General features: G+C 32.1%; 1 protein-coding gene across 1 annotated transcript in view; it reads left to right on the plus strand.

Moving 5' to 3' along the window:
• Positions 1-357: 357 nt before the first annotated feature.
• LOC139874939 (uncharacterized) overlaps positions 358-27,907 on the plus strand; it is a 216,794-nt gene continuing 189,244 nt past the window's right edge. The window contains exon 1 of the mRNA XM_071862329.1: positions 358-480. Within this exon, the coding sequence (XP_071718430.1) occupies positions 358-480 (123 nt within the window). The remainder of the gene's footprint in view (positions 481-27,907) is intronic.

Here is a 27,907-nt window from a genome sequence, read left to right on the forward strand (position 1 = left end):
TTATACTACTAATACTGTTACTTCTATTAAGTTTGTTGTTGCTTGTTTCCTTTAGAGTCACGTGCTTGACACAAGCTCTATTAATAAACCGTGACAGATTGATAAATCCTTTAACGGTAATTCGTTAAAATGCTAAATAGGCAAGGGTCAAAGTGTAACAATGTAAATTAAAAAGAGCACGATGAACATGTGCACAACCACTAAACCCTTTGTGCAAGAAATAATCACAAAACCCTTTGCGTAAGAAATAATCAAAAAACGATATTTATAAGAAATAATCACCAAGACCTAGATAAAACCCTATGTCATATCCCCCAAATTGAACGAACCAAAAAATAAATAGAAAGAAAATCAAATATGCATGACATCGATGCAGCTGAAGAACAAATCGTAACAGAGAGATTAAATCAAAAACTGAACGAAGTTAATTCTGCTGCTCAATCGAAGCTTTCTTCTATTAAGGATCCCCTCAAATTCACTGTGGACTTTAATGTTCGTATTTGTTTCATTGTTTAGTGTTTTTATAATGTTAATTGATCGAACCAAAATTGTTCGGTTCGAGTGCAGGTGAATAGAATGGAATCTAACCTTCGGAAGTGGTTCCTCCGGCTGAATGAGATATGAAGGGTGTGGTGTTGTTTGTCTTTTACTGAGCCTCCAAGGTAAGCTTGAAGAGAAGATTAGTGTGTGTAAGTTGATTAATTGATTGATTGATTAGCCTTTAAATGAGTCCTGGGGGTGCTATTTATAGATTGATAATTGACGGTTATGCATAATAACCACTATAATAGCACCCACGATCCATAACTGCCACTAGAACCTTCTAATCATGCCTACAACCTACTCCAAGTTCTCCACGTTCCTGAAATATAGAGTTATAGTCCAGTTCAGCAATACCAAGTCAACCTCTTGAGGACGTCACGTTACCAGTCACGTGGAGGTGACTTGAATACACAAGTTTGACCATTTAACTGAACATCACGTTCCTTCACGTGACACGGCCTTAGGTTCCCGACAGGATCGTGTGCCAGACGTCATGTGTTACACGTGACTAGGCACGTGACGGGGCATGACGTGACGTACGTCATTAAGTCCCCCTAGTTTGGTTGGGTACAAACTGTACTTGTACATGACCAAACTTAGTCCGAAAATGTAAACATATCATAAGCGATACGGCATGCGAAATGATGGTATTTATGCATTATAAAATGATGATTAATTGAATTTTATAATGTTTAAATAACATCATGAGTGATTCTGACATCGAAAACGTTCAATCAGCCGCCAAACATGCTGTTCCCTAGGTAAACGCCATCATTGTTACAGCTGTAAGAAGTGGAACGACGCGAATCCAACGGCTATGAACTGACGGTGAAAAGACACGTGTACGCTCAGGATGAAAGCCCATAGCCGAGGCCCACTCAAGGAATTTCCTATAAATAGGGGCTTTAACCCTCTCATTTTTACTTACCCCTTGCGCTTACAAATTAATATTTAATTCTACTCCTGTTAGCTTCGCGTGTCTTGCATTCTCTATTCGCGTGCCATATTTCTTTGTTTCGAAGGTCAGTGTATTCATCATGTCGAAGGCTGATGTAGAGCAGAAGTATAGCAACGTGACCACTGACTTGTTAGAGCAGTACATTGCCGATTATCCACCGCTTGCCGGATGGCGTATAATGGTATCCACGGACGAACAACGTGCACATAATCCGCCAACCGACTACTTCACGTTGTACCTGAAGGCGATATCTATGGGAAACTTGCGTTTACCACTTACGCCATTCGTTGCATCGGTTTTGGGACATTATCAAATCGGCGTTTCACAACTCCACCCTCACGCGTGGCAACGCGTGATTATATTCGAGATGTTCTTTAGAGGACAAAATTGACCGGCGCTCTTGAAAGTGTTCCGTGCGACGTTCAAGTTGTCGGCCTCCGGGAAGGGTTGGTATACATTCGAGAAGAAGTGCAACTTCACCTCGAAGAAATCCCCATCTCTTCATGATTGGAGGGATATGTTTGTGTTTGTACATCGGGATGCGCTAGGCGAAGGGTATGCCCACTTGGTTCCGTGGCGCTTCAGTCTTTCTCCAGAACTGTCCAAGACGCCGGACTTGACTCTAGAAGAACAGGATTTGTTCAATTTCTGTAAGGACACTGAACTTGACATGCGTCCTTACGGCGAGGTGATGCTGAAGCTCGGTAACGTTCGATGTTACTGGCCTTGGGCGAATAAAGTTCCAATGGTACTTTATAATGGAACGGGTATGCTCTTCATGCCGTAGCGTTCTTTGTAAGTTTCCTCGTTCCATTTTTATTTATATTTAACATTTACCTTTTCTTGCAGAGATGGATTTTGGCCAAACTATTCGCCGACCTAACCTCGAGGGACTCAAATTTAAGAGGGTGCTTTCATTCTAATTTTTCTTGCCACCACCCTATCAACAAGTAGCGTACCGTTCTTGAGATACACAATGATTGGACTCATCCAAGTATCGACTTCCTCAACAGGAGCGACTTCCTGTTAACACGTTATGGAACCAGAAAATTAGCATGTCAGGTTACGTTGTTGTTTTTTTTTTTTAGAATGATTATGCATATAGCGTATATATTATCGAAGCATGTCGATACCTGTGACGACCCAAAAATTTCCGACCAAATTTTAAACTTAATCTTTATATGATTTAATATTTTCGACACGATAAGCAAAGTCTGTAATGTTGAATCTCAAAAATTTTGAATTATTTTCGTACATTCATTTAACCTCGACCAGTACCGACGATTCACGAACAATTATATGTAAATAGATATGTATGTATGTATATATATATATATATATATATATATATATATATATATATATTATAACTTGAAAACGCAAACAGAGAATTAAAGGTATAATGCTTTGCATTAAACGTAATTGTTTTAAATATATATGTAATATATATTTATCTACGGAATTAAACGATAATGCCAAATGATTGAATTAGAAGATATTTTGTTAGCATTTAACAATTCCATAGCTATTGTGATATTGTTACGGGTCTCTATTGTGAGGTCCACTTTGATTTAGGAAATCTTTCCCTTTTTGACAGTATTTGGAATAGATGGTAAAGTAAATCTACATGTTAGAACAAAGTGTCATATAACGGGAGTTAGAAAAAGTTAGTGGAGATTCATGCTCATTTTTCAATGCATGCTTTACAATAATTTCCATTAGACTTTACCCTGTGGTTCACGAACAAACTATAATTTAAAACTTAAAACCCGTGAAGATATATATATTATATGATTTTACTTTCTTAAATGAAAACGGTAAAATAACTTCTATTATTAAAATGTTTTTAAAAATTAGGAATATAATTAGTTTTGAAAAACTAAATTTTATATAATTAAGGTTACAAGATCTCAATTTCATATATAAATATCGTGTTTCAAATATAAAATGTACAAACTTATGTTTCAAAATGTTAATATATATATATATATATATATATATATATATATATATATATATATATATATTACGACGTAACAAAAATATATTGTTAGAAAATATTTATATATTATATATTTAAATATTAAATGTTTTCAAAATATTAAAAGATAACGATATTTATATTTTATTTTATTAAATATATATAACGATTTAAATGAATATTATATATATTTATACGCGTATTATACGTACATAGTTTTATACTTTCACTTTACTTTAACTTTAATAATTCACTTTAATAATTTATACTTTAATAATTCACTTTAATAATTCACTTTAATAATTCATACTTTAATAATTCACTTTAATAATTCATGCTTTAATAATTCACTTTAATAATTCAAACTTTAATAATTCACTTTAATAATTTAAAAATCTATTATAAATAGAATTCAATAGGTTTCATTATTTCATAAAACTTGAAAATATTTTTCTCTAATATCTCTCAATCGATTTACACATATATATTTACTCCGTATTATTTCAAGATATTATTAGTATACATAAAATACTACGACGATGTTATGTTTGGGTGATTATAAAAATGGGTTTTCAAACTGGTTAAAGCTAAGAAATTTATGAGTTATGGCTAAGGAGGTTATGGGTGATGTCCATGGGTATTGTTCGTGAATCAAAGGCTAACCTTTCATTTGTCATCTTCGTTGTGTCTGCATACTTTTCCTACAATATTAAACCACAATATTGATATGTGAGTTTATAGTCTCCCTTTTTAAATGCTTTAAATATTTTTGGGTTGAGAATACATGTACTTTATTTATACGTAATGGACACAAGTACATACTTAATTCTACACTGAGTTTAAACCGAAAATCCCTTAGCTTTGGTAACTAGTAACTGCTGGTTATAAGAACTGGTGGGCGCGAGTAGTTGTATATGGATCCATAGGGCTTGACATCCCCGTCCGTTCCAGGTATAGAGACCCTAGCCTGAAATATAAAGCGGACGTATGCTATTTGAGTTTAGTACATGTTGGTTTGCGTGTATTGTACATGTTGGTTGCATGTATATTAAAAAAGGGGTACTTATTATATATATGTTAAGTTTAGTTACCAAGGTGCTCAATTTTGTAGAATATTTTGATAAACATTTTGGATGAAATAACTGAAATCTTGTGGTCCACCTTTATATACAGATTATGCGCGATATTAAAAATATGAACTCACCAAACTTTGTGTTGACACTTTTAAGCATGTTTATTCTCAGGTCCCTAGAAGTCTTCCACTGTTTGCTTATACGTTATACAAGCTATGTGCATGGAGTCATACATGCTTTATTCTAGAAAACTATGCATTCACAAAATCATCACCATGTATCTTATTTTGACTGTATTGTCAACGGATGTATTATCAAAAATTATTATTTACGATGATTTTTTATACGTAGAAATCATCAAATGTCGAAAACCTTGGATATATATATATTCAATTGATAGTGTACCATTTCAAAAGAATGCAATGTTTACAAAACGTATCATATAGAGGTCAATACCTCGCAATGAAATCGATGAATGATGTACTACGTCTAAAGAGATTTGGAAGGGGCATTTCAGTTGGTATCAAAGTGTTGGTCTTAGCAAACCAGGTCTTGCATTATTGTGTCTAACTGATAGTTGTTATGATGCATTAGTGAGTCTGGACTTCGACCATTTCTGCATGTCAAAAGTTTTGCTTATCATTTCTTGTCAAAAATTACCTACTTATCATTCTTAGTCTAGACACGTCTTACTGCATTGATTGCATGAATAGTGTATAGACAAAATTCATATCTTAGCGTATCTGTTACTGTAAACTTTGCCTGACAGCTTCCGAAAGTTCCTCCATAATCTGCGGGATCCCTTATACTATATATAGGTATTCTATGTAATTAGAATATCATCCGATATCTGAAAATCATTTCATATCCAAAATTCTTTGTATAACCGTGTAAGATGAATTATGCTACTACTTCGAGTTCCTCGGATTCTGACAGTTATTCTGATATGGAGTTCTACCTGAGCTCCGAAAGCAGTGTAATCGGAATGGATCAACCAATTAGCCATCATCAATTCTGGATGAATTGGGGATGGGTTCGTAGTCGACTTAACCCATGGAGACAGGAAGAAGGCGATCCTTTCCACCCACCAAATTTCCCTCTTGGCAAAGAACCCGAAGCACTTACCGGTCCGAAACACCATTTTCAGAATAGCTCGCAACGATTACGTAATATCTACTATTCTAAATCATTTTCAGAATAGCTCGCAACGATTACGTAATATCTACTATTCTAAATCATATTCACCCCCTTGTTCTGAAAGGACCCGTTCATATACATTATAAACGATTCACAATAGTTGATTACATTGCGAGGTATTTGACCTCTATATGATACATTTTACAAACATTGCATTCGTTTTTAAAAGACAAACTTTCTTTACATTGAAAATTGACAGGCATGCATACCATTTCATAATATCCACTATCCAACTATAAATTGATTTAATAATAATCTTTGATGAACTCAATGACTCGAATGCAACGTTCTTCGAAATATGCTATGAAAGACTCCAAGTAATATCTTTAAAATGAGCAAATGCACAGCGGAAGATTTCTTTAACACCTGAGAATAAACATGCTTTAAAGTATCAACCAAAAGGTTGGTGAGTTCATTAGTTTATCATAATCATTTATTTCCATCATTTTAATGGACCACAAAAATTTCATTTCCAGTTCTCATAAATATACGTCCCATGCATAGAGACAAAAATAATCATTCATATGGTGAACACCTGGTAACCGACATTAACTAGATACATATAAGAATATCCCCTATCATTTCGGGATCCTCCTTCGTACATGATATAAATTTCGAAGTACTAAAGCATCCGGTACTTTGGATGGGGTTTGTTAGGCCCAATAGATCTATCTTTAGGATTCGCGTCAATTAGGGTGTCTGTTCCCTAATTCTTAGATTACCAGACTTTAATAAAAAGGGGCATATTCGATTTCGATAATTCAACCATAGAATGTAGTTTCAATTACTTGTGTCTATTTCGTCAAACATTTATAAAAGCGCATGTATTCTCAGTCCCAAAAATATAAAGGGTAAAAAGGCAAATGAAACTCACCATACTGTATTTCGTAGTAAAAATACATATAATGTCATTGAACAAGTGCAAGGTTGGCCTCGGATTCATGAACCTAAATTAAATATATATATTTACGTGTTGGTCAATATTTGTCTAACAAATTAGGTCAAGTCATAGTGTACCACAATCCTAATGCTCGAGACTAATATGCAAAAGTCAACAAAAGTAAATTTGACTCAAAATAATTTCCAAAAATCTATACATGATTAATATATAGTTTAAATATCGTTGTTTTATATTTTTAAATATTTTTAAAAGATTTATTAGAGTAAATAATATAATTTATTTATTAATAAATAAAATTTTATATTAAATTTATATAATAAAATATACTTTTATATATATTAAGTAATAAAATTTATAGGGTTCATTTAATATCATAAAGATAATATGATAGGTATTATTAAAGTAAGTTACTACACGTAGTAAAATATGTTTGTATCACATATTTATTTGATAAAATAATATCTATAATGATAGTAAGTAAAAGTTGTATTATTTTGTAATAATAATTATTATTATAAAAATATCAATATTTATAATTACTAAGATGACATTATGATAAACTATAATTCTAATTATGATAACTTTAATATTTACGATAATTTTTAATATTATCTTTAAAATAATAATTCTATTTAAAATAATAATAATAATAATGATATTTTATAGTAACTGTAATGACCCGGACTTTTTCGATTAATTTATACTTATAAGATTAATATTTACATAAATTAAACCTTACCAACATGATAAGCAATCTAAATTGTTGAGATTTATGTTTTTGAAAAGAGTTTTACACAACGTTTGACCGTCCAATTTGACCGATGATATCACGAACTATATAACATACGATAATTATACGTTTATGTATATATATGTATTTATATATATTTAACATGATCTAAGGATGTTTAACATCTCATTGGGTACTAATAACAATGAGTTATAAGTATATTTTGAAACTACTAACTTAAGTTTTCAAAACGATAACTATACGTAACGTTCTTCGACATAAATACTTATAACCTATAATACTTATACATGCATCGTATAGATATGTATTTTATCACTTTTAAAGGGCTTACATACATAAAACAATATAAGTATATTTACAAAAGATAGCTATATTTGAATCCTCGTTCCGTTTTCTCAAAGATTTCTACACGTATATCTAGGGTATATGTACCCGTATCATACGCAGCTTCTAGATGTATTTACTATTGGTATATACCAATAAAAATCTGCTCCTTAGCAGCCTTAAATGATTAAGAAACATGTGGAACCAACCATTTGTCAAGTAGCATGAATTATTTAGCAAGAAAACAAAGTTAGGTATCTTTTTTTTCCTTTATAACCTAAAAACGTTTTTATGCATGCACACCATTTCTTCACCCCATTTTCTCATACTTACACTCCCATTTCTCTCTCAAAATACTCTTAACTTCATACTTGATCATCTCCAAGCATTTTCTCCATCATTTAGCTTCAAAAACAACCCTTAATCATCATAAGAAAAACCATACAAGAACACTTCAAGAATCCTTTCAAGAACACAAGTTTACTTCCAATCTTTCATCCAATTCCATCACTCTTTTGGTTCTAGGTTCTTACTCCTCTTTTACAGCAATCTTGTCCAAGTAACTTGAGGTAGTAACTTTGTTCATAACCTTATTCGATTCATATATATATAGCTATCTTATTTTATGGTATAAAATTTTAACAACAAGAACATAGTTTGAATGTTTTCAAACTTGTTTGCAAACTAAATAGATCCTTCTAACTTAACTTTTAAAATACTTCAAGACCTGTAATATAACTTAAATATATGCTAATTTAACAAGGTATAACTTGGTTTTTCAAAGAACACCTTAAAACTGAATCTACGGTGTCGGAGTGTAACCGGGGGCTGTTTTGGGTTGGATAATTAAAAACTATTTTGAACTTTGAATTGGAGGCTTATTTTCTGGAAAATTGATATTTACTATGAATATGTTAACACATAAAAATTTCATGATTTAACTCAAAGTATAAGTATTTTTAGAAAAATAATCATTTAAGGTTGTTTACATGATGGAAAATGATCAACTCCATAAGTTTCACTAAAGTTTGACCTATGACCTGTGATTTCGAATATAAACTAAGGTATTTACAGTTCATAGTCTTAAAGAGGGACTCGATCCAAGGAAGTGGCAAGTTGAATCAACGAAAACGGAGTTGTAACGAAGAAACTATGACCAAAACGAGATCGGATATCTAAGACTAGTTTAGCTACGAAAATAATTGGAGAAAATTAAATAAATCACATCTTTTTAAAATAATATGATATTTTATATATATGTACTCATAATTTAATTTTATATGGTTCAGGATCACCCGTAAACAATACGAGAAGATTAATCATAAGATCCCATGATTGTACGCAACACGTCATTTGACAACACCGGTACTTTATGTACGCAACACGTCATTTGACAACACCGGTACCGTGGGTCAAGATTAATCTCGACCAATACATATACGATGGGGTTTTTTATTTATTTCATTGGGGGTTTATTAAACACCTAAAAATGAACCATTAAAATTGAATTACTAACATCGGACTGCTAACTACGGACTAAGAAATTATTAAAACTATTAAAAGTATAAAAAGTATATATATGTGACGATTGTTTAAAATAGAAATATATTGATAAACTATATATGGATAGGTTCGTGATATCAATCGGAGACCAAGTCGAAATTACATATCTTCAAGACAAAAGTGAGTATATAGTCCCACTTTTAAACTCTAAGTATTTCGGGATGAGAATACATGTATTTTATGTTTTACGTTATGGACACAAGTAACTGAAAAATATATTCTACGTTGAGTTGTACCACTGGCATACTTCCCTGTAGCTTGGTAACTGTTATTTACAGCGGTATTGTAAACGCGAATCCTGTTGATAGATCTATCGGGCCTGACAACCCCAACCGGACTGGACGACCAGTATTCAACGGTTGCACAGTACTTCGTTTTGTGACTACACTTGGTACGGTGTAGTAAGATTTCATAATAAAGGGAATATGCGACGTGATTAAATGTTAAGTATGGTTACCAAGTGCTCAACCACTTAGAATATTTTTATTAAAATGTTTATATATGAAATCTTGTGGTCTATATTTATATCGCTGCCGGCATTAAACCTATATCTCACCAACTTTATGTTGACGTTTTAAACATGTCTATTCTCAGGTGATAATTAGAAGCTTCCGCTGCAACATGTTGAATTTAAACAAGATCTTGAGTATGCATATTTGTGTCAAAAATAAAACTGCATATCGGAGGATTTGTAATGTAAAATATGCTAGAAATCGTATTGTTATCATCACATGTAAAGTTTGTAAGTCTAAGATTATCGCTAAACGATAATCATCTTTATTTTGTCTAAAGCTTGTATCAAAATAAGAATTATGGTTTGTAATGTAAAATATATGCAGTTGTTCTTTTAAAAATGTCGCATATAGAGGTCAATACCTCGCAATGAAATCATACGTTATCTAACACGTTCTTATGGTTAAGGACTGGTTATGACATGTGGTATCAGAGCGGTGGTCTTAGCGAACCAGGTTTGCATTAGTGTGTCTAACCGATAAGTCGTTAGGATACATTAGTAAGTCTGGACTTTGACCGGGTCTGATTTAAAAACCATTGCTTATCATTGTTGGTTAAAATTTATATGTAAATATTATGTAGTACTAATGGGTTAGTTGTTGTGTGATAGATGTCGGGCTCAAAACTTGTCATCACATTCAGCGACTCCGAACCAGAATCTTCAGATGGTGTTCCAAACATTAACCTATCCGATGACGAAAATAATATCTTTGGGGAAGACTCACAAATTCCGGATGAACCGACTATAGAGAACCCGGAAAGTGAACCCGAGGAGGAAAGTGAACCCGAGGAGGAAAGTGAACCCGAGGAGGAAAGTGAACCCGAGGAAGAAATACAGGAAATTACAAAAGACGAGTTCGAACTAGGAAAGAAACGAAAGGCTAATGAATTAGAAAATTCAAATCCCGAGTTTAGTAAGGATGATGTGGCACCAACTCCACTAGACACTACCACCCCTATTCCCGCTATTCCTATTCGTTCTATCCCGGCATCCAGTTCTTCAGCCCCACAACCAAAATATAGGCAGACAGCCAGGATAAGCGTTAAGGGATTCTTTGAACCTAAACGTCCTAGAAAATAGACCAAACGATGCGCTGCCGTATTAAACCATGGGATCATATAATGTTTTGTATAATATTATTAGTGTGGTTTGCTTAATGTTCGATGTAAGATAAGCATATGTAAAATAGTGAAGTGTGAAATGCAATAATTTTCCATGGTTAAGTATTACTTAGATGGTAGTAATTGATTCTGTACTAAGCTATTAAGTATGGACATTAACGGGTAGGTACTACCCTAGATATAATTATAAAACGCTAATAAGAAGAAAAGGCTTTTATAATAATACCTGGTTCATATTATTAATAAGCTATAATGTACTGTAAATATACACTACATCTATAATATTCCATGTGAATAATTATTTTCTTTTCATTCTTATAGAAGAATATGGCGCGATTGAACCGAATGACGGAACAAGAAATCCAGGAACTCATCAATCAGCGAGTGAACGAAAGAATGTTATGGGTCGAGGCTGCAAGAGGTGCTGCAGTTAACCCAAATCCTCATGTGGGGTGCACTTACAAAACTTTTCAAGCTTGCAAGCCCTCATCATTCAGTGGAACAGAAGGACCGATCGGTTTAACCCGGTGGATAGAAAAGATGGAGACTGTGTTTAAAATAAGTGGTTGTGTTGAAAAGGACATGACCAAGTATGCATCGTGCACTTTACAAGATAGTGCACTCACGTGGTGGAAAAATTATGTGAAGGCTGTAGGAGGAGATGTAGCTTATGATACTCCTTGGGAAGAATTCAAAACAATGTTAATCAACGAGTATTGTCCAAGGAACGAGGTTAGGAAGTTGGAAGATGAATTACGAAGCCTGAAGGTTGTTGGTACTGAAATCACCAACTACAATCAGCGATTCATGGAATTAGTTTTGCTATGTCCTGAATTGGTTCCAACCGAAGAACGGAAGATTGAAATGTACAAAGATGGTTTGCCCAAAAAGGTCAAGGCAAACGTTACAGCATCGAAACCTAAGAAAATTCATGAAGCTATAACCATGGCAAACGAGCTAATGGATCAGGTCATCATGGATAAGAAAGCATCCAATACTGATGTGAAGGTATCAGGTAACAAAAGAAAGTGGAATGGAAATTATGATCGAGGTAACCAACAACAATCTTTTAAGAAACAAGAAACCATGCAAGGTGCAGGTAGTGGTTCAAGCTTTGGTTACAAAGGACAAAATCCTTTATGCAACCGATGCCACAAACATCACTCTGGCTACTGTAATGTGGTATGCAACAAATGTAATCGAAAGGGTCATCTTGCTGAAGATTGTAGGGCTCTCGTTACAAATACAAATGGTACCAAGACTCCTGCCACCAATGCAAATAGAACTGCTTTGGCTACCATTACTTGTTATGGGTGTGGAAAACAAGGTCACTATAAGAGCCAGTGTCCGAATCCAGAGAAGAATAATGGATCTGCACGTGGAAGAGCATTTGTTATTAATGCTAGAGAGGCGTGTGAAGACCCGGAGCTTGTTACGGGTACGTTTACCATTAATAACTTATCCGCATCTATTATATTTGATACTGGTGCCGATAGAAGTTACGTGAGTAGAGGCTTTTACGCTAAATTGAATTGTTCATCATTACCTCTAGATGCTAAGTACATGATTGAGTTAGCTAATGGTAAACTAATTAAAGCCGATAAAATTTGCCGTGATTGTAAAATAAATTTAGCCGGAGAAACATTTAAAATTGACTTAATACCCGTAGAATTAGGAAGTTTTGATGTAATAGTCGGCATGGACTGGATGTCCAAAGTAGGAGCTGAAGTTGTGTGTGCCAAGAAGGCAATTCGCATTCCTTGTAAGGATAGAATGCCGGTGATGATTTATGGAGAGAAGGGTAACTCAAAGCTAAAACTCATTAGTTATTTGAAAGCTCAAAAGTGCTTGAAGAAAGGGTGCTATGCTATCTTAGCACATGTTAATAAAGTCGAAAAGAAAGAAAAAGAGAAGTGCATCAACGACGTGCCTGTGGCAAGAGATTTTCCTGAAGTTTTTCCGGAAGAGTTGCCGGGATTACCTCCATTTAGATCTGTAGAATTTCAAATAGATTTAGTACCAGGAGCCGCACCAGTGGCTCGTGCTCCATATAGACTTGCACCGTCCGAGTTAAAAGAACTTCGGAGTCAGTTAAAAGAATTACTGGATCATGGATTCATACGACCAAGTACTTCACCGTGGGGAGCTCCGATTCTATTTGTTAAAAAGAAAGATGGATCTTTTAGGATGTGTATAGATTATCGTGAATTAAATAAGTTAACTATCAAAAATCGGTATCCACTACCAAGAATTGACGACTTATTTGATCAACTCCAGGGATCATGTGTTTATTCGAAAATCGACCTAAGATCGGGCTATCATCAACTACGTGTCAAAGAAGAGGACATTCCGAAAACTGCTTTTCGGACACGTTATGGTCATTACGAATTTTTGGTCATGCCGTTTGGATTGACGAATGCGCCAGCTGTATTCATGGACCTCATGAATCGAGTTTGTAGTCCGTATTTAGATAAGTTTGTTATCGTTTTCATTGATGACATTCTTATCTATTCCAAGAGTGAGCAAGAGCATGAGCAGCATTTAAGGTTGATATTAGAGTTGTTGAGAAAAGAACAGCTATACGCTAAATTTTCTAAGTGTGCTTTCTGGTTGAAAGAAGTGCAATTTCTTGGCCACGTTGTTAGTAGCAAAGGAATTCAGGTTGATCCAGCAAAAATTGAAGCCATTGAAAAATGGGAGACTCCTAAAACACCAATGCAGATACGCCAATTTTTGGGTTTAGCCGGTTATTATAGAAGGTTTATTCAAGATTTTTCCCGAATAGCTAAGCCGTTGACAGCATTAACGCAAAAAGGGAAGAAATACGAATGGACCTCGGAGCAGGAGAACGCATTTCAATTACTGAAGAAGAAGTTAACTACGGCGCCTATTTTATCGTTACCTGAAGGGAACGATGATTTTGAAATATATTGTGACGCTTCGCGACAAGGTTTTGGTTGTGTTCTTATGCAACGAAAGAAAGTTATTGCATACGCATCCCGACAATTAAAGATTCACGAGCGGAATTATACGACGCATGATCTAGAACTGGGAGCAGTCGTGTTTGCATTGAAGATATGGAGACACTACTTGTATGGGGTTAAATGCACTGTGTTTACTGATCATAAAAGCCTTCAACATATTTTCGATCAAAAACAGCTGAACATGAGGCAACGTAGGTGGGTTGAGTTAATAAATGACTATGATTGTGAAATTCGTTATCATCCCGGGAAAGCGAACGTGGTGGCCGACGCTCTAAGCAGAAAGGAACGAGAACCAATTCGAGTACGAGCGATGAACATAAAAATTCGCATGAATCTCAACTCACAAATCAAAGAAGTTCAACGAGAAGCACTTACTAAAGAAAATATAGGAAATGAAATAATGAAGAAGTATGAGAAGCAACTCGTTATGCGGGAAGATGGAATTCGATATTTTGCAAATCGTATTTGGGTACCGAAGTTGGGTGGATTAAGGAAGTTGATATTGAACGAGGCACATAAGACAAGATATTCGATACATCCTGGAGTTGGAAAGATGTACCAAGATCTTAAGACGCATTATTGGTGGCCTAATTTGAAGACAGACGTTGCAACATATGTTGGGGAATGTTTAACTTGTTCCAAAGTCAAAGCAGAACACCAGAAGCCGTCAGGGTTACTTCAACAACCAGAAATTCCAGAATGGAAATGGGACGGTATTACCATGGATTTCATCACGAAGTTACCAAAGACTGCCTGGGGATACGACACCATTTGGGTGATTGTTGATCGTCTCACCAAGTCTGCACATTTCTTGCCTATAAATGAAACGGATAGAATGGAGAAACTATTACGATTGTATATAAAGGAAATTGTTTCAAGGCATGGAATACCTATTTCCATTATATCTGATCGTGATAGTAGATTTACCTCAAAGTTCTGGCAATCACTACAGGAGGCCCTAGGAACTCGTTTGGATATGAGCACCGCATATCATCCGCAAACTAACGGGCAGAGTGAAAGAACAATTCAGACTCTTGAAGACATGCTCAGGGCATGTGTGATCGATTTTGGAAACGGATGGGATAAATATTTACCATTAGCAGAATTCTCGTATAATAATAGTTATCATGCGAGCATTAAAGCTGCGCCATTCGAAGCATTGTACGGAAGGAAGTGTAGATCTCCTATCTGTTGGAATGAAGTAGGAGATCGACAATTAACTGGTCCCGAGATCATACATGAAACTACTGAAAAGATAGTACAAATCAAGGAGAGATTGAAAACAGCCCGTAGTCGCCAAAAGAGCTACGCCGATGTCCGAAGGAAACCATTAGAGTTTCAGATCGGTGACATGGTTATGCTAAAGGTGTCACCTTGGAAAGGTGTAATACGTTTCGGTAAAAGAGGTAAACTGAACCCAAGATATGTAGGCCCGTTCAAGATCATCGAACGCATTGGACCGGTAGCTTATCGACTCGAGTTACCGCAACAACTCGCCGGAGTACATAATACATTTCACGTCTCGAACCTTAAGAAGTGTCTTGCAAAGGAAGACCTCACCATTCCTCTTGAAGAAATTCAAGTTGACGAGAAACTACAATTCATAGAAAAACCAATCGAGATCATGGATCGTGAAGTTAAACGGCTCAAGCAGAGCAACATACCGATCGTTAAAGTTCGTTGGAATGCACGAAGAGGTCCCGAGTTTACTTGGGAGCGAGAGGATCAAATGAAACAAAAATACCCGCATTTGTTTCCCGATGACGCAAAATAGGTACGATTTTAAAATTTCGGGACGAAATTTATTTAACGGGTAGGTACTGTAATGACCCGGACTTTTTCGATCAATTTATACTTATAAGATTAATATTTACATAAATTAAACCTTACCAACATGATAAGCAATCTAAATTGTTGAGATTTATGTTTTTGAAAAGAGTTTTACACAACGTTTGACCGTCCAATTTGACCGATGATATCACGAACTATATAACATACGATAATTATACGTTTATGTATATATATGTATTTATATATATTTAACATGATCTAAGGATGTTTAACATCTCATTGGGTACTAATAACAATGAGTTATAAGTATATTTTGAAACTACTAACTTAAGTTTTCAAAACGATAACTATACGTAACGTTCTTCGACATAAATACTTATAACCTATAATACTTATACATGCATCGTATAGATATGTATTTTATCACTTTTAAAGGGCTTACATACATAAAACAATATAAGTATATTTACAAAAGATAGCTATATTTGAATCCTCGTTCCGTTTTCTCAAAGATTTCTACACGTATATCTAGGGTATATGTACCCGTATCATACGCAGCTTCTAGATGTATTTACTATTGGTATATACCAATAAAAATCTGCTCCTTAGCAGCCTTAAATGATTAAGAAACATGTGGAACCAACCATTTGTCAAGTAGCATGAATTATTTAGCAAGAAAACAAAGTTAGGTATCTTTTTTTTCCTTTATAACCTAAAAACGTTTTTATGCATGCACACCATTTCTTCACCCCATTTTCTCATACTTACACTCCCATTTCTCTCTCAAAATACTCTTAACTTCATACTTGATCATCTCCAAGCATTTTCCCCATCATTTAGCTTCAAAAACAACCCTTAATCATCATAAGAAAAACCATACAAGAACACTTCAAGAATCCTTTCAAGAACACAAGTTTACTTCCAATCTTTCATCCAATTCCATCACTCTTTTGGTTCTAGGTTCTTACTCCTCTTTTACAGCAATCTTGTCCAAGTAACTTGAGGTAGTAACTTTGTTCATAACCTTATTCGATTCATATATATATAGCTATCTTATTTTATGGTATAAAATTTTAACAACAAGAACATAGTTTGAATGTTTTCAAACTTGTTTGCAAACTAAATAGATCCTTCTAACTTAACTTTTAAAATACTTCAAGACCTGTAATATAACTTAAATATATGCTAATTTAACAAGGTATAACTTGGTTTTTCAAAGAACACCTTAAAACTGAATCTACGGTGTCGGAGTGTAACCGGGGGCTTTTTTGGGTTGGATAATTAAAAACTATTTTGAACTTTGAATTGGAGGCTTATTTTCTGGAAAATTGATATTTACTATGAATATGTTAACACATAAAAATTTCATGATTTAACTCAAAGTATAAGTATTTTTAGAAAAATAATCATTTAAGGTTGTTTACATGATGGAAAATGATCAACTCCATAAGTTTCACTAAAGTTTGACCTATGACCTGTGATTTCGAATACAAACTAAGGTATTTACAGTTCATAGTCTTAAAGAGGGACTCAATCCAAGGAAGTGGCAAGTTGAATCAACGAAAACGGAGTTGTAACGAAGAAACTATGACCAAAACGAGATCGGATATCTAAGACTAGTTTAGCTACGAAAATAATTGGAGAAAATTAAATAAATCACATCTTTTTAAAATAACATGATATTTTATATATATGTACTCATAATTTAATTTTATATGGTTCAGGATCACCCGTAAACAATACGAGAAGATTAATCATAAGATCCCATGATTGTACGCAACACGTCATTTGACAACACCGGTACTTTATGTACGCAACACGTCATTTGACAACACCGGTACCGTGGGTCAAGATTAATCTCGACCAATACATATACGATGGGGTTTTTTATTTATTTCATTGGGGGTTTATTAAACACCTAAAAATGAACCATTAAAATTGAATTACTAACATCGGACTGCTAACTACGGACTAGGAAATTATTAAAACTATTAAAAGTATAAAAAGTATATATATGTGACGATTGTTTAAAATAGAAATATATTGATAAACTATATATGGATAGGTTCGTGATATCAATCGGAGAGCAAGTCGAAATTACATATCTTCAAGACAAAAGTGAGTATATAGTCCCACTTTTAAACTCTAAGTATTTCGGGATGAGAATACATGTATTTTATGTTTTACGTTATGGACACAAGTAACTGAAAAATATATTCTACGTTGAGTTGTACCACTGGCATACTTCCCTGTAGCTTGGTAACTGTTATTTACAGCGGTATTGTAAACGCGAATCCTGTTGATAGATCTATCGGGCCTGACAACCCCAACCGGACTGGACGACCAGTATTCAACGGTTGCACAGTACTTCGTTTTATGACTACACTTGGTACGGTGTAGTAAGATTTCATAATAAAGGAAATATGCGACGTGATTAAATGTTAAGTATGGTTACCAAGTGCTCAACCACTTAGAATATTTTTATTAAAATGTTTATATATGAAATCTTGTGGTCTATATTTATATCGCTGCCGGCATTAAACCTATATCTCACCAACTTTATGTTGACGTTTTAAACATGTCTATTCTCAGGTGATAATTAGAAGCTTCCGCTGCAACATGTTGAATTTAAACAAGATCTTGAGTATGCATATTTGTGTCAAAAATAAAACTGCATATCGGAGGATTTGTAATGTAAAATATGCTAGAAATCGTATTGTTATCATCACATGTAAAGTTTGTAAGTCTAAGATTATCGCTAAACGATAATCATCTTTATTTTGTCTAAAGCTTGTATCAAAATAAGAATTATGGTTTGTAATGTAAAATATATGCAGTTGTTCTTTTAAAAATGTCACATATAGAGGTCAATACCTCGCAATGAAATCATACGTTATCTAACACGTTCTTATGGTTAAGGACGGGTTATGACAGTAACAATGACATTTCTATTAAAATGATAATTTTTGTTAAAATGATAGTTTTAATACTAACGATACTTTTAATAATAATAGTAATGATAAAAATAATAAGAACGATAATTTTATCTAAATCAATATCTTATAATATTTTAATTTCATCATGATACTCTTCCTAATCATTTCGTTTAATAGCTTTTAATCGTCTTTTATATCGTGTTCATAATAATGATAATAATAGTAATCAAAGTAATTAGGTGTTACAAATATTTGTTTTAATTACACTAATATTAATAATGATAGTTACTATAACATTATTAACGATAATACTAATAATTATCTTAATGATAATATAGTAATAATAATAATAACAATAACAATAACCATTTTTAAATAATGATATATATATTAATAATGATAATAATACTAATAATAATAATAATAATAATAATAATAATAATAATAATAATAATAATAATAATAATAATAATAATAATAATAATTGGATAATAATAATACTAATTATAACTTTAACGATAATAACGATAGTAATAATAAAAAAAATAACAATTTTTAATGATAAATCCATTTTATTGATAAAGATAATAATAATGATAATAATAAGATAAAACTAGAGCGACGATAAAAACGACGATAATAATAAACATTTTTAATAAAAATATCGAAAATTCAATTGATTATAACTTCTAATCCGTTCATCGAAACCATTCGATATCTAAAGGAAAAGTTCTTAATTTTTCGCTAGCTTTCCAAGGACATGCATATCTTATACCTTATCTCAACCGCAAGTGTAACTAATTCAAGATTCAACCTAACCTGTCTAAGGGCAATATCAAAAGTACAAGCATGCATAATCCTAAATACTCGAGCACTAGTCAGGGATACACTATTAATATGTAAAAGTTAAATTATGAGTACTCACGTATCAATATTGAGATTCAATATTGCAGGAAAGGTACGTAGACGCAACGGAAATGATAAACACTATATTGACCTCACGAGCATACCCATGAACCATACTCAATCACCTCCATAGCTATAACCCATAATTTCCTTAATCCTATCCTACTCGAAAAACAATTTTGAAATCACTCGGACAGCACTCCGTCGTAATATTTTATGTATACTAATAATATCTTGAAATAATACGGAGTAAATATATATATGTAAATCGATTGAGAGAGTTTATAGAAAAATATTTTCAAGTTTCTATGAAATAATGAAACCTATTGATTTCTATTTATAATAGATTTTTGAATTATTAAAGTGAATTATTAAAGTATGAATTATTAAAGTGAATTATTAAAGTTAAAGTAAAGTAAAAATAAAGTAAAGGTAAAGTTTAAGTATATTAAAAGTATAAAACTATGTACGTATAATACGCGTATAAATATATATAATATTAATTTAAATCGTTATATATATTTAATAAAATATAATATAAATATCGTTATCTTTATCTTTATCATACTAGTTAAGTAATGAGTTGTCAAAAGTGGTTCTAGATATTTATAAAAGTTATATACGTTTTAATAATAAAGTTCTTTTTAAACTGAAAACGTTTTTGTATGTTTGAAACTAAATAGATCAATCGAGTCTTTATGAGATTCAATCTTCCACTATCCTTTGTCTAGTTCTTAATGATTGACAATTTGTTCTTATTTATAAATCACTTTACCATTTTCTGAATATTGTTAAAATGGAAAGATTTCTCAAATCAACGCGGGCCTTTCAACAGAGACTTGTAATCATAATTCAATATATCTGATAATTCAATCATTTGATCTTATCTTCTAATTCCATTGATAAATATTTTGAAACAGATACAATCATATAAAGTATTTAATCTAATATTTTGTTTACGTTTCAAGTTATAATATATATACACATATACATATATAATCATATTCGTTTAATGGTTCGTGAATCGTTGGAACTTGGTCTAGGTTGAATGAATGTATGAACATAGTTTAAAATTCTTGAAATTTAACTTAACAAATATTGCTTATCGTGTCGGAAACATATAAAGATTAAAGTTTAAATTTGGTTGGAAATTTCCGGGTTGTTACATGTTCAAACCGCCAATCATCCCGGAGTAATAGAAGAAGTCAACGAGCTTCGCGCTTGAGTGGTGACTTTGGAGAATATGATGCACAACTTGCAGGCATCACAAGCACCACCAGCATCAGCACCAACAGCACCAATACCACCAATACCACCACCAACAACATCCGTATCATATGCCTCAACATCACAATCCGTACCTCGAGCATAATCTTCGTCCTACATCCTTCATTTTCGTTCTGCATATCGTTCTACATCAACTTCATACACCCCGTAGATACTAAGGAAAACCAACAACGACAAACGATGAAGTATTGATTCATAACTTCATTGGAGAAATATTCTACATCGATTATGTAATCTCTAAAGTCTTAGAGATTATTTATTCAAGTTCTAACCGTAGATCAGATGGATGGAGGGATAGGAATGATAGAGGGTAGAGTAGAAACCCTGACAAAGAATGATGTGTGACTTACAAGCTAGACTTGTTATACAAGCACCACCAGCAGAACTGTCAGGATCACCAGCAGTATCACCAGCAACATCCGCAGCACCACAAGCTCCACAAGCTCCATAACCACTTCAGATATCAATACCTCAATCCCCAATATGTATATTGTATTATCGAGTTATGAAATATTAACTCATTCTTTTCAAGGAATTTATATGTATATTTTATATATATAAATTTTGAAACCATAATTTATCTTTTCGTACTAAGCTATTACGTATGAATTTTTAAAGGGTAGATACTACTCGGTTAATTCATATTACTAATATGCTATGATGTACATCCTTCTTTAACAACTTAACAATCGTTAACTATAATCTCTGCTTCAGCTCAATAAATTTTATTTCATAATAAACCAAGTGTATTATTCAATTACATGTTTAATTTTAAACTTTCATTTCCAATGTACTTGAAACCTTCTAGAAAACATCATTCGTGCCTTACGAAGTTCACAAGAATTCCACGAGCACCAACATCTTTCACCGATGAATGTCAATAAGAATAAATAATGATGTATCGATTACATTAGTGAAATACTCCGCGAAGATTATGTAATCTCTAATGTTTTAGAGACGATTTATTTCTAGTTCCAGCCAAAAATCAAATGAGTTTGATATTATATTAACTCATTAAATCTGTATTACATCTGAAGAAAATATACATACATATATTTTCATAAAGACTGTGATAAAAATTCTTTTGTACAAAATATTACTTGTGAAATTTTAACGGGTAGGTAATACCCGAGAAATATTTAAGTTCACAATTAATGTGTTACACTATACATTCTTCAATTATTCAATAATTGTTATCTATACTCACTACTTTCACAACGATATATATTCTTTCATAGAAATCAGAACAACCATTCTCATTCAAATTCAATTACATATTCTGATTTTGACAGATCAGAATCTAAGTCAAGATATAACAGATAGCATCACTCTTATTCAGAAAACCCAGAAATATATTCATTTCATTCAAAATCCTAAATGATTTCATCTTGAACATCATATGTATATTGACGATTACAACCTGCGTTCAAACCCTTTATGATTCTTGAAAACACCTCAATTAAGGAACAATCGAGAGAATGAACCAACCACACGTTATCTACAAAAAAAAAGATTTATGTATATAGTCATACACCTGGGAAAACTCTCGGAACCTAAGTAAAAGTTTAACACGTATCCGTGCTAGATCTTTTGGCATTGTTTATACTGAAAATAACCTTACAATTACTTTTCAAAGTACTCAGTTTTTATCACACTTTCAACAAGTCAACTTCAATTTTTCATTCGGATTAACCTGGATATATACGGTTGCCCTTTCTGTCATTGTTACCGGGAAACCTTTTATATCCCACCATATTAACAGTAAACATACCAGCAACTCCGTTACTCTTCGACTTAAATCTCTTCAAAAAATCACTATATTTATTCATTGAAACCTTATCATGTACTCATCAATGCCTTGTAACGATAATTGTCATACCATATATCGGGAAGCATTAATCATTATTTCGAAATTCGCAACGTTTCTATGTCAACAATTATATATATATACATATAACGTCTATCTCCTGGACTTACGAACTTCAATTCTGGAATTCTGAAAAGCACCCTAACCTGCGAATTAGTTCTCTGAGTTTCGAAAAACTGATGAAACAGCAAAAACTATAAAGGACCTTAACAGTCAAAAGTTTGATGATAAAGAATAGAGTGTTGGAAACGCTCAATAGAAAAATTTGGTACTGAAAAACGGATTGAGCAAACTATGAAGGAGACTGTTGACAAATCACAAGGACTAAACCTGTACTTAAAGAATCCAGATGATTCGATGAAATCTTTAGCGAATACCTTGCTCCTTACTTATTCTAAACCATTGCGGACAAATTTCTTCATCATCTTCTGATCTTAGATATTTTAAAATTCAAAGATATTATCATAAATATCCTCGATATTTCTGAGGATATCTTCATAACTATTCTTGTCCAAAATTATCTATCTCTTCGCGCTATCTGTGTTACATCATAAAGGAAACTGTTTTAGTTTCTAAATTTTAGTAAAATTCGAGTTTAAATTATGAATAATTTATGGAGAAGTGTTGGGAATCGAAGCATGAGTTAGTATAATATAATGACGCCTGGCCAACGTGGTTATATTACAGTGAGTCATGTTAAATTTCTAATGGGACTTGATGACGGTTCACAGATCATACCCTCATCATGTGTCATGCTACACGACTCTTTCATTCTACTTAAGCTCTAAACATATCAAGATCATATTTTCTTGATAGTTCTATCTTTTCTCGTAACTTCTGGTAATTTAACAAATCAGATCGTGCTATTACCATTTCTTTCTTAAAACGTTAGTCATGATCATTCGAAATTCAAAGATTTAATCTACGAATCTGAGACGTCTTAATGGCTTTACTTAAGGTCGAGAAGAGAAAACAGAAGCATGGAGCTTCGAAACATAAATACGAGTATAAATCACAGCAAATAGAAAATTACAAACTGTGTATATCAATGCGTATAGCAATATAGAGACACGGTAGGATTATGAATAATATCACACCTAGAGCGAAGTAGAAATAAACAGATTCCTTCGGTGGGAGTTGGAAAAGAAGAATAATCGTTGCGATAGTCAAGATAAGGACAAGGATCAAAACTGGATTAAGCATTTTCACAATCTTTGGAAGTATGGATTAAGGAAGAAAGTATATGAGTGATGAGAATAATGAAACGGAAGAGGTTAATTTATAGCGAAATATCAGACATAGCAATCGAGGCAGGTTACCGCATTTAATTAAAAAGGATCAGAATTTCCTTAATTACCGAAGAATCAAATCTTATATAAATTATGAAGATTTTCTTTAATTCTGTAAATCAACCGTGACTACGTCAAAAGATAAAACAAATCTCTATTTCACTCTTTTGCGATAGCTTCACTCATACTCTTGGCATAATCGAATCGATTTATCCGTATTACTCGATTGTGATATATTCAAATTTTCAACTCATATTCGTCATAAAAAATATTCCTATTGCCAGCCATGACAACCTCTATCAAATTTCGGGACGAAATTTCTTTAACGGGTAGGTACTGCGACGACCCAGAAATTTCCGACCAAATTTTAAACTTAATCTTTATATGATTTAATATTTTCGACACGATAAGCAAAGTCTATAATGTTGAATCTCAAAAATGTTGAACTATTTTCGTACATTCATTTAACCTCGACCAGTACCGATGATTCACGAACAATTATATGTAAATAGATATATATATATATATATATATATATATATTAACTTGAAAACGCTAACAAAGAATTAAAGGTATAATGCTTTGCATTAAACGTAATTGTTTTAAATATATATATAATATATATTTATCTACGGAATTAAACGATAATGCCAAATGATTGAATTAAAAAATATTTTGTTAGCATTTAACAATTCCATAACTATTGTGATATTGTTACGTGTTTCTATTGTGAGGTCCACTTTGATTTAGGAAATCTTTCCCTTTTTGACAGTATTTAGAATAGATGGTAAAGTAAATCTACATGTTAGAACAAAGTGTCATATAACGGGAGTTAGACAAAAGTTAGTGGAGATTCATGCTCATTTTTCAATGCATGCTTTACAATAATTTCCATTGGACTTTACCCTGCGGTTCACGAACAAACTATAATTTAAAACTCAAAACCCGTCAAGATATATATATTATATGATTTTACTTTCTTAAATGAAAACGTTAAGATAACTTCTATTATTAAAATGTTTTTAAAAATTAGTAATATAATTAGCTTTGAAAAACAAAATTTTATATAATTAAGGTTACAAGATCTCAATTTCATATATAAATATCGTGTTTCAAATATAAAATGTACAAACTTATGTTTCAAAATGTTAATATATATATATATATATATATATATATATATATATATATATATATATATATATATATATATATATATATATATATATATATATATATATATATATATATATATATATATATTACGACGTAACAAAAATATATTGTTAGAAAATATTTATATATTATATATTTAAATATTAAACGTTTTGAAAATATTAAAAGATAACGATATTTAGATTTTATTTTATTAAATATATATAACGATTTAAATGAATATTATATATATTTATACGCGTATTATACGTACATAGTTTTATACTTTTACTTTACTTTTACTTTACTTTAACTTTACTTTAACTTTACTTTAATTTACTTTAACTTTAATAATTCACTTTAATAATTCATACTTTAATAATTCACTTTAATAATTCATACTTTAATAATTTACTTTAATAATTCACTTTAATAATTCATACTTTAATAATTCACTTTAATAATTCAAAAATCTATTATAAATAGAATTAAATAGGTTTCATTATTTCATAAAACTTGAAAATATTTTTCTCTAATATCTCTCAATCGATTTACACATATATATTTACTCCGTATTATTTCAAGATATTATTAGTATACATAAAATACTACGACGATGTTATGTTTGGGTGATTATAAAAATGGGTTTTCAAACGGGTTAAAGCTAAGAAATTTATGAGTTATGGCTAAGGAGGTTATGGGTGATGTCCATGGGTATTGTTCGTGAATCAAAGGCTAACCTTTCATTTGTCATCTTCGTTGTGTCTGCATACTTTTCCTACAATATTAAACCAAAATATTGATATGTGAGTTTATAGTCTCCCTTTTTAAATGCTTTAAATATTTTTAGGTTGAGAATACATGTACTTTATTTATACGTAATGGACACAAGTACATACTTAATTCTACACTGAGTTTAAACCGAAAATCCCTTAGCTTTGGTAACTAGTAACTGCCGGTTATAAGAACTGGTGGGCGCGAGTAGTTGTATATGGATCCATAGGGCTTGACATCCTCGTCCGTTCCAGGTATAGAGACCCTAGCCTGAACTATAAAGTGAACGTATGCTATTTGAGTTTAGTACACGTTGGTTTGCGTGTATTGACATGTTGGTTGCATGTATATTAAAACAGGGGTACTTATTATATATATGTTAAGTTTAGTTACCAAGGTGCTCAATTTCGTAGAATATTTTAATAAATGTTTTGGATGAAATAACTGAAATCTTGTGGTCCACCTTTATATATAGATTATGCGCGATATTAAAACTATGAACTCACCAACCTTTGTGTTGACACTTTTAAGCATGTTTATTCTTAGGTCCCTAGAAGTCTTTCGTTGTTTGCTTATACATTATACAAGCTATGTGCATGGAGTTATACATGCTTTATTTGAGAAAACTTTGCATTCACAAAATCATCACCATGTATCTTATTTTGACAGTATTATCAACAGATGTATTATCAAAAACTATTATTTACGATGATTGTTTATACGCAGAAATCATCAAATGTGGAAAACCTTGGATATATATATTCAATTGATAGTGTACTATTTCAAAAGAATGCAATGTTTACAAAACGTATCATATAGAGGTCAATACCTCGCAATGAAATCGATAAATGATATACTACGTCTAAAGGGATTTGGACGGGGCATTTCAATACCTGTACCACGTCAGTGGATTTTTTATTCAGGACTTCCACCCAAACATCCTTGGCGAAGTGACTGAACGCGCTTGTGGCAAGTTTACTTAGCGCGTCGGCATTCTTGTTCATAAACTGTGGCACTTGCGTGATTCAGAAGCGCTCGAATTTTGTGATGACCCGGATTTTTCCGACTATTTTATTATGCTATTTACATGATTTAATAATTCCTACATGATAAACAATGAATTTTAATAAGTCTTGAACCTCCGGAAAGTGTTTTATATAAGCATTTGACTACCCTTTTATTCCTACGATTCACGAACATCATAACTTGTATTAATTATATATATATATATATATATATATATATATATATATATATATATATATATATATATATATATATATATATATATATATATATATATATATATATATATATATATTTAACTTGAAAATATGATAATTAAATATCTCATTAAGTATATTAACAAGGTATTATATATACATTTTCATACTATTAATTTAAAGAGTTTTCGGACAATATATATGTTACTTTTTAAACGACGTAATTAATTTATGTTAAAATGTATTTACATACAATGTATTATGAGTACAAATAGATCCTTAAAAGTATTGAATACCCTTAATAATATACAAATACAAATAAGGGATAGCTATATTCGTATTTCCGTTCATTTTTCTCAAAAATTCTACTCGTATTTATACGGTATTTATACGGTATTTATACGGTATTTATACGCGTATTGTACGCAGCTTCTAGAAGTATTTACTATTGGTATATACGAATAGTAATCTACAATTATTGATGTATTATGTCATGCATGACTTAATACATTTTAACTTATCTTAGATATTTTTCACTAAAAACCAAATTTATGAGACTATAAATAAGCACCATTTCTAACTCATTTTTACACATTCATTTTCCAAATTTTACTTACAATTTTCACACACACTTGCAAGAAATCTCTCATTCTTTGTTCTACTACTTAATTCCAGCAACTTTATATTCTAAACTTGAGGTAAAAACTCTACTTCAACTCTTGTTCATTTCATATGTTTATAGCTATCTATATAAGAGTTTATAAACTAG

Source organism: Rutidosis leptorrhynchoides, chromosome 11, assembly GCF_046630445.1.
Source record: "Rutidosis leptorrhynchoides isolate AG116_Rl617_1_P2 chromosome 11, CSIRO_AGI_Rlap_v1, whole genome shotgun sequence".
Classification (NCBI taxonomy): domain Eukaryota; kingdom Viridiplantae; phylum Streptophyta; class Magnoliopsida; order Asterales; family Asteraceae; genus Rutidosis; species Rutidosis leptorrhynchoides.